General features: G+C 27.4%; 1 protein-coding gene across 1 annotated transcript in view; it reads left to right on the forward strand.

Moving 5' to 3' along the window:
- LOC130448609 (serine protease nudel-like) overlaps positions 1-13,145 on the forward strand; it is a 36,896-nt gene extending 23,751 nt beyond the window's left edge. The window contains exons 12-19 of the mRNA XM_056786038.1: positions 3,741-4,203; positions 4,458-4,646; positions 4,706-4,844; positions 4,902-5,058; positions 10,039-10,215; positions 11,790-12,027; positions 12,569-12,676; positions 12,802-13,145. Of these exons, the coding sequence (XP_056642016.1) occupies positions 3,741-4,203; positions 4,458-4,646; positions 4,706-4,844; positions 4,902-5,058; positions 10,039-10,215; positions 11,790-12,027; positions 12,569-12,676; positions 12,802-13,120 (1,790 nt within the window). The 3' untranslated portion in view covers positions 13,121-13,145. The remainder of the gene's footprint in view (positions 1-3,740; positions 4,204-4,457; positions 4,647-4,705; positions 4,845-4,901; positions 5,059-10,038; positions 10,216-11,789; positions 12,028-12,568; positions 12,677-12,801) is intronic.
- The last annotated feature ends 824 nt before the right edge of the window (positions 13,146-13,969 follow it).

Raw genomic sequence — 13,969 nt, forward strand, 5'->3', positions numbered from 1 at the left:
CTTTACACCGAGACGAATTTTGTTATTAAAAACGTCTCTTTTAAAACATGGGATCGATTAGGACTTCTGGGAACTAATTTTTAATGTAAAACCCACAGTTTTCGCCAAAACTTTACACCGAGAAGAATTTTGTTATTAAAAACGTCTCTTTTAAAACATGGGATCAATTAGGACTTTTGGGAACTAATTTTTAATGTAAAACCCACAGTTTTCGCCAAAACTTTACACCGAGACGAATTTTGTTATTAAAAACGTCTCTTTTAAAACATGGGATCGATTAGGACTTCTGGGATTTAATTTTAATGTAAAACCCACAGTTTTCGCCAAAACTTTACACCGAGAAGAATTTTGTTATTAAAAACGTCTCTTTTAAAACATGGGATCAATTAGGACTTTTGGGAACTAATTTTTAATGTAAAACCCACAGTTTTCGCCAAAACTTTACACCGAGACGAATTTTGTTATTAAAAACGTCTCTTTTAAAACATGGGATCGATTAGGACTTCTGGGAACTAATTTTTAATGTAAAACCCACAGTTTTCGCCAAAACTTTACACCGAGAAGAATTTTGTTATTAAAAACGTCTCTTTTAAAACATGGGATCAATTAGGACTTTTGGGAACTAATTTTTAATGTAAAACCCACAGTTTTCGCCAAAACTTTACACCGAGACGAATTTTGTTATTAAAAACGTCTCTTTTAAAACATGGGATCGATTAGGACTTCTGGGAACTAATTTTTAATGTAAAACCCACAGTTTTCGCCAAAACTTTACACCGAGAAGAATTTTGTTATTAAAAACGTCTCTTTTAAAACATGGGATCAATTAGGACTTTTGGGAACTAATTTTTAATGTAAAACCCACAGTTTTCGCCAAAACTTTACACCGAGACGAATTTTGTTATTAAAAACGTCTCTTTTAAAACATGGGATCGATTAGGACTTCTGGGATTTAATTTTAATGTAAAACCCACAGTTTTCGCCAAAACTTTACACCGAGAAGAATTTTGTTATTAAAAACGTCTCTTTTAAAACATGGGATCGATTAGGACTTTTGGGAACTAATTTTTAATGTAAAACCCACAGTTTTCGCCAAAACTTTACTCCGAGAAGAATTTTGTTATTAAAAACGTCTCTTTTAAAACATGGGATCGATTAGGACTTCTGGGAACTAATTTTTAATGTAAAACCCACAGTTTTCGCCAAAACTTTACACCGAGAAGAATTTTGTTATTAAAAACGTCTCTTTTAAAACATGGGATCAATTAGGACTTTTGGGAACTAATTTTTAATGTAAAACCCATAGTTTTCGCCAAAACTTTACACCGAGAAGAATTTTGTTATTGAAAGCGTCTCTTTTGAAACATGGGATCGATTAGGACTTCTGGGAACTAATTTTTAATGTAAAACCCACAGTTTTCGCCAAAACTTTACACCGAGAAGAATTTTGTTATTAAAAACGTCTCTTTTAAAACATGGGATCAATTAGGACTTTTGGGAACTAATTTTTAATGTAAAACCCACAGTTTTCGCCAAAACTTTACTCCGAGAAGAATTTTGTTATTAAAAACGTCTCTTTTAAAACATGGGATCAATTAGGACTTTTGGGAACTAATTTTTAATGTAAAACCCACAGTTTTCGCCAAAACTTTACTCCGAGAAGAATTTTGTTATTAAAAACGTCTCTTTTAAAACATGGGATCAATTAGGACTTTTGGGAACTAATTTTTAATGTAAAACCCACAGTTTTCGCCAAAACTTTACTCCGAGAAGAATTTTGTTATTAAAAACGTCTCTTTTAAAACATGGGATCAATTAGGACTTTTGGGAACTAATTTTTAATGTAAAACCCACAGTTTTCGCCAAAACTTTACTCCGAGAAGAATTTTGTTATTAAAAACGTCTCTTTTAAAACATGGGATCAATTAGGACTTTTGGGAACTAATTTTTAATGTAAAACCCATAGTTTTCGCCAAAACTTTACACCGAGAAGAATTTTGTTATTGAAAGCGTCTCTTTTGAAACATGGGATCGATTAGGACTTCTGGGAACTAATTTTCAATGTAAAACCCACAGTTTTCGCCAAAACTTTACACCGAGAAGAATTTTGTTATTAAAAACGTCTCTTTTAAAACATGGGATCAATTAGGACTTTTGGGAACTAATTTTTAATGTAAAACCCACAGTTTTCGCCAAAACTTTACTCCGAGAAGAATTTTGTTATTAAAAACGTCTCTTTTAAAACATGGGATCAATTAGGACTTTTGGGAACTAATTTTTAATGTAAAACCCACAGTTTTCGCCAAAACTTTACTCCGAGAAGAATTTTGTTATTAAAAACGTCTGTTTTAAAACATGGGATCAATTAAGACTTCTGGGATTTAATTTTTAATGTAAAACCCACAGTTTTCGCCAAAACTTTACTCAGAGAAGAATTTTGTTATTAAAAACGTCTCTTTTAGAACATGGGATCAATTAGGACTTCTGGGAACTAATTTTTAATGTAAAACCCACAGTTTTCGCCAAAACTTTACTCAGAGAAGAATTTTGTTATTAAAAACGTCTCTTTTAAAACATGGGATCAATTAAGACTTCTGGGATTTAATTTTTAATGTAAAACCCACAGTTTTCGCCAAAACTTTACTCAGAGAAGAATTTTGTTATTAAAAACGTCTCTTTCAAAACATGGGATCAATTAGGACTTCTGGGAACTATTTTTAATGTAAAACCCACAGTTTTCGCCAAAACTTTACTCCGAGAAGAATTTTGTTATTAAAAACGTCTCTTGTAGAACATGGGATCAATTAGGACTTCTGGGAACTATTTTTAATGTAAAACCCACAGTTTTCGCCAAAACTTTACTACGAGGAGAATTTTGTTATTAAAAACGTCTCTTTTAAAACATGGGATCAATTAGGACTTCTGGGAACTATTTTTAATGTAAAACCCACAGTTTTCGCCAAAACTTTACACCGAGAAGAATTTTTTTATTAAAAACGTCTCTTTTAAAACATGGGATCAATTAGGACTTCTGGGAACTAATTTTTAATGTAAAACCAACAGTTTTCGTTAAAATTTTTCTTTGTGGAAACTTTCTCTTTTACCTACACTATACAGCTCTGATAAAATATCCTATAACGTTTTTTGTAACAATCTGTAGTATAGAGTGTTAATTTTTCGCTAATAATAATTATTTTCTCCATACGTTTCGGTTGGTATCCATTCCGAAAAAGTTTTATTTTGACACGCAAACGTTAATTACAATCCTTGACGTACTATCTACTGATAAATCAACGTCAAGTCTTAATGTTTGGTCGTTCCAATGAAAAAAAAAAAAAAAAATATATATATATATATATATATATATATATATATATATATATATATATATATATATATATATATATATATATATATATATATATATAACCGAAAGATTACATTACGAAATTACTCAAAACGAAAGTGATGTGAAGAAATTTATGATTCGATTATATTGTCAGACGTGTAGGTTATTACAGTTTGATATATCTGCAAGATTGTAAGAAAAATTGTTGTCGTTAATTTCTTTAGTGGACGCAATTACCGGTTTTACCACTTTTGTTATTAAGTTTTGCGGGAGCTCTCGCTCGGAAATTTATCGTCACTATAATTTACGTACCATTTATTATTTTATCGAATTTATTAAAATTGGTTCATATAAAATGATTTATTCATTCATTTTTTTTTCTATTTTTCAGTGACACTTACAAACGGTCGTACCGTAGATTTGGACGCGGATTCTCGTCCGAATCTAACGACGCGCGGTATCGTAACCATAAACCGCAATGGGGTTTGGCGTCCCTATTGCCTAAACTCCACCGAAAAACCTGCTAATATAGCGACTAATACCTGCTATTTATTAGGTTTCGAAGAATATCTAACGTTCAATAAATTCCAATTAGACAAAACACCCCTAAACCAAAACGAAATAAAAACAATTCACGAAAATAACACTTGCCAAGGATTGTATGTTAAATGTTCGAACGTATCTTTGGATAATTCGATCCGCGGCATTCGCGACAACGCAATCGACGAGGTTGAACTTTATACCGCTCCATGGAATGCCGTCATTTATTCCGACGGTATATATAGATGCATGGGAGCTATTTTAAATCCACTTTGGATTGTTACTTCCATCAATTGTACCAAACATTTAACGCAGTAAGTGATTTAAACCATCTTTATTTAATCAGTGACGTGTACGAGGCTTGTCCATAAAATAAAGTTCCCAACAAATGTTTCGATAACTTCGATAGCGTACCGGGGCGGAAATTGGGAGAAAGAGTGCCAAACAGTCAAGTTTCGTCGAGACTTACATAACATCAGCAGCTCTTATTTAATGGACAACTCTCGTAATCAAAATTGTCAATAATTGAATTCCAATGAGACCCAATACGATTGTTGGTGTTTTTTAGTTTGGAAGAGCACTACGTGGCTGTTTTATTGGGTAAAGGTAAAGCCGAGCTGCCCGTCGAAGGCCCCCACGAACAAACACTAAGAATTGTCGAAAGTCGACGAATTCCAAATACCGATATTGTCCTATTGAGAACTGAAAAATCGATATCTTACAACAGATATGTCAAACATCTCCGTTTAAATTTGAGGTGAATATTTAAAAGTTCGTACGGCGATGATGATTTTATTTTGGAGGTTTACTTTGTAGGAGGGATGGAGAAAGGAGAGAAAAATGCGTGGCTATCGGATTATTTGAAAATAAAGCGAAGTATGTCTTTTTGGCGCCCATCAAAAATTGTGTCGTCGGGTATAGGTGTTTCGAAACAAAAATCAAAACTGACTGCAAGGTATCCAACTTTTATTTTTGTATTATTATGGAAATATATAAATAATTCGATTTCTAGAATTCGATTCCATGGAGTGGTAGCATTGTATGCGATTCTGGTAGCGGTTGGTACTCGGCGGCTGTGTATTTTGAAAAAGATGGTTTATGCGGCTTATCTTCCGTCAAAAAATATACCAGCATTCCTTATCACAAAGTGGAAATAAACAAAATTTTAGGTATTTATATATATATATATATATATATATATATATATATATATATATATATATATATAAAAGTTAACATAATTTTTGGATGCCAGTGTATATAAAACTCGTTAATTATTTAGTAAAAAATGTATAAAATAGATATCTCACTTTGTGGAGGGCAGTGTATATAACACTTCTTATATCTACTCCATAAATTTTCCCACGCTCGAAAATTGTAAATTTTTTTCCAAAAATTCGTAATACAAATCATTGAAATATCATAATTTGGATAATTTTTCCAAATTATTAGAAAAAAAAAATTAATTCAAGTTAGGTTAGGAATTTATATAAACAAAAAATAACAAAACACTTTTTATATCTCCATGTATATAAAAATTTATAAAACTAATAATGAAATTACACTTTTTGGATGCCAGTGTATATAAATCTCGTTAATTATTTAGTAAAAAATGTATAAAATAGATATCTCACTTTGTGGAGGGCAGTGTATATAACACTTCTTATATCTACTCCATAAATTTTCCCACGCTCGAAAATTGTTGTAAATTTTTTTCGAAAAATTAATTTTTTCTCCTAAATTCTTAATACAAAACATTTAAATATCATAATTTGAACAATTTTTCCAAATTATTAGAAAAAAAAATTAATTCAAGTTAGGTTAGGAATTTATATAAACAAAAAATAACAAAACACTTTTTATATCTCCATGTATATAAAAATTTATAAAACTAATAATGAAATTACACTTTTTGGATGGCAGTGTATATAAAACTCCTTAATTATGTAGTAAAAAATGTATAAAATAGATATCTCACTTTGTGGAGAGCAGTGTATGTAACACTTCTTATATCTACTCCATAAATTTTCCCACGCTCGAAAATTGTTGTAAATTTTTTTCGAAAAATTAATTTTTTCTCCTAAATTCTTAATACAAAACATTTAAATATCATAATTTGAACAATTTTTACAAATTATTAGAAAAAAAAATTAATTCAAGTTAGGTTAGGAATTTATATAAACAAAAAATAACAAAACACTTTTTATATCTCCATGTATATAAAAATTTATAAAACTAATAATGAAATTACACTTTTTGGATGGCAGTGTATATAAAACTCCTTAATTATGTAGTAAAAAATGTATAAAATAGATATCTCACTTTGTGGAGAGCAGTGTATGTAACACTTCTTATATCTACTCCATAAATTTTCCCACGCTCGAAAATTGTTGTAAATTTTTTTCGAAAAATTAATTTTTTCTCCTAAATTCTTAATACAAAACATTTAAATATCATAATTTGAACAATTTTTACAAATTATTAGAAAAAAAAATTAATTCAAGTTAGGTTAGGAATTTATATAAACAAAAAATAACAAAACACTTTTTATATCTCCATGTATATAAAAATTTATAAAACTAATAATGAAATTACACTTTTTGGATGCCAGTGTATATAAAACTCGTTAATTATTTAGTAAAAAATGTATAAAATAGATATCTCACTTTGTGGAGGGCAGTGTATATAACACTTCTTATATCTACTCCATAAATTTTCCCACGCTCGAAAATTGTTGTAAATTTTTTTCGAAAAATTAATTTTTTCTCCTAAATTCTTAATACAAAACATTTAAATATCATAATTTGAACAATTTTTCCAAATTATTAGAAAAAAAAATTAATTCAAGTTAGGTTAGGAATTTATATAAACAAAAAATAACAAAACACTTTTTATATCTCCATGTATATAAAAATTTATAAAACTAATAATGAAATTACACTTTTTGGATGCCAGTGTATATAAATCTCGTTAATTATTTAGTAAAAAATGTATAAAATAGATATCTCACTTTGTGGAGGGCAGTGTATATAACACTTCTTATATCTACTCCATAAATTTTCCCACACTCGAAGATTGTTGTAAATTTTTTTCGAAAAATTAATTTTTTCTCCTAAATTCTTAATACAAAACATTTAAATATCATAATTTGAACAATTTTTACAAATTATTAGAAAAAAAAATTAATTCAAGTTAGGTTAGGAATTTATATAAACAAAAAATAACAAAACACTTTTTATATCTCCATGTATATAAAAATTTATAAAACTAATAATGAAATTACACTTTTTGGATGCCAGTGTATATAAATCTCGTTAATTATTTAGTAAAAAATGTATAAAATAGATATCTCACTTTGTGGAGGGCAGTGTATATAACACTTCTTATATCTACTCCATAAATTTTCCCACGCTCGAAAATTGTTGTAAATTTTTTTCGAAAAATTAATTTTTTCTCCTAAATTCTTAATACAAAACATTTAAATATCATAATTTGAACAATTTTTCCAAATTATTAGAAAAAAAAATTAATTCAAGTTAGGTTAGGAATTTATATAAACAAAAAATAACAAAACACTTTTTATATCTCCATGTATATAAAAATTTATAAAACTAATAATGAAATTACACTTTTTGGATGCCAGTGTATATAAAACTCGTTAATTATTTAGTAAAAAATGTATAAAATAGATATCTCACTTTGTGGAGGGCAGTGTATATAACACTTCTTATATCTACTCCATAAATTTTCCCACACTCGAAGATTGTTGTAAATTTTTTTCGAAAAATTAATTTTTTCTCCTAAATTCTTAATACAAAACATTTAAATATCATAATTTGAACAATTTTTACAAATTATTAGAAAAAAAAATTAATTCAAGTTAGGTTAGGAATTTATATAAACAAAAAATAACAAAACACTTTTTATATCTCCATGTATATAAAAATTTATAAAACTAATAATGAAATTACACTTTTTGGATGCCAGTGTATATAAATCTCGTTAATTATTTAGTAAAAAATGTATAAAATAGATATCTCACTTTGTGGAGGGCAGTGTATATAACACTTCTTATATCTACTCCATAAATTTTCCCACACTCGAAGATTGTTGTAAATTTTTTTCGAAAAATTAATTTTTTCTCCTAAATTCTTAATACAAAACATTTAAATATCATAATTTGAACAATTTTTACAAATTATTAGAAAAAAAAATTAATTCAAGTTAGGTTAGGAATTTATATAAACAAAAAATAACAAAACACTTTTTATATCTCCATGTATATAAAAATTTATAAAACTAATAATGAAATTACACTTTTTGGATGCCAGTGTATATAAATCTCGTTAATTATTTAGTAAAAAATGTATAAAATAGATATCTCACTTTGTGGAGGGCAGTGTATATAACACTTCTTATATCTACTCCATAAATTTTCCCACGCTCGAAAATTGTTGTAAATTTTTTTCGAAAAATTAATTTTTTCTCCTAAATTCTTAATACAAAACATTTAAATATCATAATTTGAACAATTTTTCCAAATTATTAGAAAAAAAAATTAATTCAAGTTAGGTTAGGAATTTATATAAACAAAAAATAACAAAACACTTTTTATATCTCCATGTATATAAAAATTTATAAAACTAATAATGAAATTACACTTTTTGGATGCCAGTGTATATAAAACTCGTTAATTATTTAGTAAAAAATGTATAAAATAGATATCTCACTTTGTGGAGGGCAGTGTATATAACACTTCTTATATCTACTCCATAAATTTTCCCACGCTCGAAAATTGTTGTAAATTTTTTTCGAAAAATTAATTTTTTCTCCTAAATTCTTAATACAAAACATTTAAATATCATAATTTGAACAATTTTTACAAATTATTAGAAAAAAAAATTAATTCAAGTTAGGTTAGGAATTTATATAAACAAAAAATAACAAAACACTTTTTATATCTCCATGTATATAAAAATTTATAAAACTAATAATGAAATTACACTTTTTGGATGCCAGTGTATATAAAACTCGTTAATTATTTAGTAAAAAATGTATAAAATAGATATCTCACTTTGTGGAGAGCAGTGTATATAACACTTCTTATATCTACTCCATAAATTTTCCCACGCTCGAAAATTGTTGTAAATTTTTTTCGAAAAATTAATTTTTTCTCCTAAATTCTTAATACAAAACATTTAAATATCATAATTTGAACAATTTTTACAAATTATTAGAAAAAAAAATTAATTCAAGTTAGGTTAGGAATTTATATAAACAAAAAATAACAAAACACTTTTTATATCTCCATGTATATAAAAATTTATAAAACTAATAATGAAATTACACTTTTTGGATGGCAGTGTATATAAAACTCCTTAATTATGTAGTAAAAAATGTATAAAATAGATATCTCACTTTGTGGAGAGCAGTGTATGTAACACTTCATATATCTACTCCATAAATTTTCCCACGCTCGAAAATTGTTGTAAATTTTTTTCGAAAAATTAATTTTTTCTCCTAAATTCTTAATACAAAACATTTAAATATCATAATTTGAACAATTTTTACAAATTATTAGAAAAAAAAATTAATTCAAGTTAGGTTAGGAATTTATATAAACAAAAAATAACAAAACACTTTTTATATCTCCATGTATATAAAAATTTATAAAACTAATAATGAAATTACACTTTTTGGATGCCAGTGTATATAAAACTCGTTAATTATTTAGTAAAAAATGTATAAAATAGATATCTCACTTTGTGGAGGGCAGTGTATATAACACTTCTTATATCTACTCCATAAATTTTCCCACGCTCGACAATTATTGTAAATTTTTTTCGAAAAATTAATTTTTTCTCCTAAATTCTTAATACAAAACATTTAAATATCATAATTTGAACAATTTTTACAAATTATTAGAAAAAAAAATTAATTCAAGTTAGGTTAGGAATTTATATAAACAAAAAATAACAAAACACTTTTTATATCTCCATGTATATAAAAATTTATAAAACTAATGATGATATTACACTTTTTGAAAGGCAGTGTATATAGAACTTCTTAATTATTGAATGAAATATCAGCCATTTTTTATCCCTACTTTTCAAACAACTTTTTCACTCGTACATTATATCAAATTTCAGAACAAATTACTCCAGACGTCGACGCTCCCAAATGTGATGGATTTAGATGTTCCCTAGGGGAATGCATAAACAAAACAAAAACTTGTGACGGTATCACTGACTGTAGAGGTGGCGAAGACGAAGATTCGAATTTGTGTTATGAAAATGAACACATCTGCCATCTAACCGGAAAATGTCGTAAGTACAGGTCTCGTCCTAATTACAGGAATCATTATACCAATAATAGAAGATTCAGCATGAATATAAACTTGAAGTATAGATGTCGCTAGACGAATGACTTAAATTTATAAATTGTAGGAATTGATAATATAAATAGATACAAATTTCTTATTTTTTAATAAAAATTTCATAGAAATAATATATTTTTTCCGAAAATGAAAAACAAATGAATTATTTAAAAAAAACTATTTAAAAAACAAGTCAAGTACACAGTTATTATATATAGATGACGCTAGGCGCTTAACTTGAATTAATATTGATAATAATAAGAAATTAATCAGTAATTTGCAATAAATCCATTAATGGAACGCAACATATCAGTCTAATTATTTATTTACAATGATACTGGAAGTTTTATTGTACAGGAATCGTTAAAGAAAAAGAGGAAGTATACAGTTCTCATTCATAGATGTCGCTAGACGTTTAATTTGAATCAATATTCATAATAATAAGAAATTTATCAGTAATTTGCTATAAATTCTTTATTTGAACGCAACATATCAGTCTAGTTATTTATCTACAGTGATACTCGAAATTGTACCATACAGGAATCATTAAGACAATAGTGTGAAGTATACAGTTCTCATTCATAGGTGTCGCTAGGCGATTGCATTGAATTAATATTTAAAATAATAAGACGTTTATTAGTAATTTGAATTTAGTAATTAGACTGATATACTGCGTACAAATAAAGAATTTATAGCAAATTACTGATGAATTTCTTATTATTATAAATACTAATTCAAGTTAAACGTCTAGCGACACCTATGAGTGAAAACGGTATACTTCACTCTATTTTGGAATGATTCCTGTACCGTACAATTTCGAGTATCACTGTAGATAAATAATTAGAGTAATATGTTGAGTTCAAATAAAAAATTTATAGCAAATTAATGATAAATTTCTTATTATTTATTTATCTATAATCAGTCTAATTATTTATCTACAATGATACTCGAAGTTTTATTGTACAGGAATCGTTAAAAAAAGAGTTAAGTATACAGTTCTCATTTATAGATGTCGCTAGGCTATTAAGTTGAAATTTATTTTATTGATAATAAAAATTGTAATAATTCACAATTAATTTATCGATTTTATTTAAAAATTAAATCAATTCGCTTATTTCTAAATAAACTCAGTGAATGACAGGGATATTCATAAATATTTTTTATGCGTACATAGAATCATTGATAGAATGAAACTGAAGTACGTGAATCTCATTCATAGATGGCGATAGACGTTTAAATTGAAATTCAGTCATTTCATGAATAATAAATAAGAATTTGTTCGATTAAATTTGTTATTAGCTCCACGTAAATATTCATAAATATATACAAAGAATTAAAATGATAATCGAAAATGTTTTATTGCATACAGAAATCAATCATAGCATTCTACTGGGTATTTAAAGTTTGAGTTTTCATTTATAGATGTCGCTAGCCGTTTAAATTAAAGAAATTCAAGTAATACTAAAAGAGATGGAGATTTTTTCATTTTATTATATGAATTTCATAATTAATAAATATTTTTAGAATGTCATTTTAACGAATTAAGATGTAATAATGGCATATGCGTCCCCAAAAGCAAGTTTTGTGATAGAAACGATGATTGCGGTGATTTGAGCGACGAACCAGATGTATGCGATTGCAAATCTTACCTTGAATTAACGAATCCGGAAAAGATTTGTGATGGTATCGTCCATTGTATGGATAGAACTGACGAAGATCCACAAATTTGTCCATGCAAACCAAATAGTTTCAACTGTTCAAAGTTAGTAATAATCAATTGTTGTTATTTTCTCTAAATCAACCCTTTTCATGAATATTCGATTGTTATAATCAAATTTTAATTATTGATAAAGTTTATACCAAGAAAACGACATTGTTTGTACAAAATCCTAAACAGCGAGGGTCATAATTCGTGTAACAACGAATTATCTCAGCAATGTTGCCATATTGACTCCTGCGAAGGAAGGTTGAGTATTTTCATATTGAAAAAAATTGTTTTATTTTCAATCCAATAGCTTTTCTTTGTTTATAATCCAATTTAATTATATAATGATTAAATAATACTTTTTCTGTACCTAGCTATATCGTTAAAGATAAAATGGGATAAATCGTAAAAATCATACGACTGATATCAACTATTGCTTCATATAACTAAAGCTGGCAACGTTGCGCTCTTTTCCATATGATTTATAATTCGTGACCATGGCTGTTTAACGTCTTAATTATAGAATTTATTTTAACTTCAATATTTTTTATTTATTCGTCTTTCTTTTACATTTTTGTTTAAAAAATTGGCATTTTAGCTCTAACCTTTGTATTTCCAATGATATGGTGTGTGATGGAACTCCGGATTGTCCAATAGGAAGCGATGAAAAACTTTGTTATAACATTGTAAATGAACAGAACGAAACGTACGTAAACAATTCAAGCCATAAACAATTTAATATACTTAAGAATAAACAATAAAAAACATTAAGTAATAAGTATACGGGGTGTCGTTAAAATCAAAATGATTATTTATTTAAAAAAATTCTAGAACGAACGCTGGAGAATTAATATCGAGAACCGGAGGTATATGGCACTCGGGTTGTTTCCGTAATAATTATACACCTCAAGAAATCGAACAAATATGTCAAAATTTAGGATTTTCCGGTGGGACTTCGGATCAACTTGAACCGCCCAACACTATATACGACATAAATACGATGCGACCGAAAATAGACGATTTTGATGTCATATGGTTACGAAGATATCCGAACGAACAATTTAGAATTGGACTTAGAACCGGAAATGAACCTTACGTCAGTTTTATACCCGACGACGATTGTTACAAACTATTTTTAGCTTGTCTTTAATTCAATAAATAATTCGATAATCAAATTTTTGTTTTAATTAATTTTTATTGCATACCTATTAGTTATTCTAACTTCTATACTATGGATCATTACTGGTTGCATAACTATTTCTCATTATAATACCAATATTAGTCAATGTTGGTTGCATAACTATTTGTTTACTTGTCAATAGTGGTTGTATATCTAGTGGTTATTATAATTCTGTTATGAGTAATACTGGTTGCATAACTATTTGATTCATTATAGGTTTAAGCAAAAAATTCTATTATTGGATTTTGACATAAGCACGTATTTTTGAACCACTACGTTTATTAATAATTTGTTATAACGATTTTTTTTATTAATGTATCTTTTTCTTTATTTTAAGCAACAAAATTTTTAACGTTTCGAAATCAACTCAAATGATATGTCTATTTCTGTTGTTATAACTGGTTGCATAACTATTAGTAATTGTATGACGTTTAATAAATAACTGGTTGTATATCTATTAGTGATTGTAAATTTTAATAAGGTCACTAGATATACAACTGAATTCACCCACCAAATCTGGTATTCTTCGGAACGGTTTCTTGGGTCGTTGAACGCCCAGACCCAATTAAAATCTATGCTCGTTCATAAGTCGACTAAAAATGAATGTAAATATCTAGCATCAAAAAGTACTAATTGATATTCTTCGCTACCGATTGGAATTACGGTAGTACCGGACAAAAATAAACGCACGCGGAATTTGAAATAATTAATATTAAACGGAATATTTAATATTTAAACTGTTAGTATTTTATTTTCGTCCTTGTAATATGAAAACCATTAAAATTAAAATAGGTTACTGTTCTACCTACCTATCGGAGT

Source organism: Diorhabda sublineata, chromosome 9 (genome assembly GCF_026230105.1).
Source record: "Diorhabda sublineata isolate icDioSubl1.1 chromosome 9, icDioSubl1.1, whole genome shotgun sequence".
Taxonomy (NCBI): Eukaryota; Metazoa; Arthropoda; class Insecta; order Coleoptera; family Chrysomelidae; genus Diorhabda; species Diorhabda sublineata.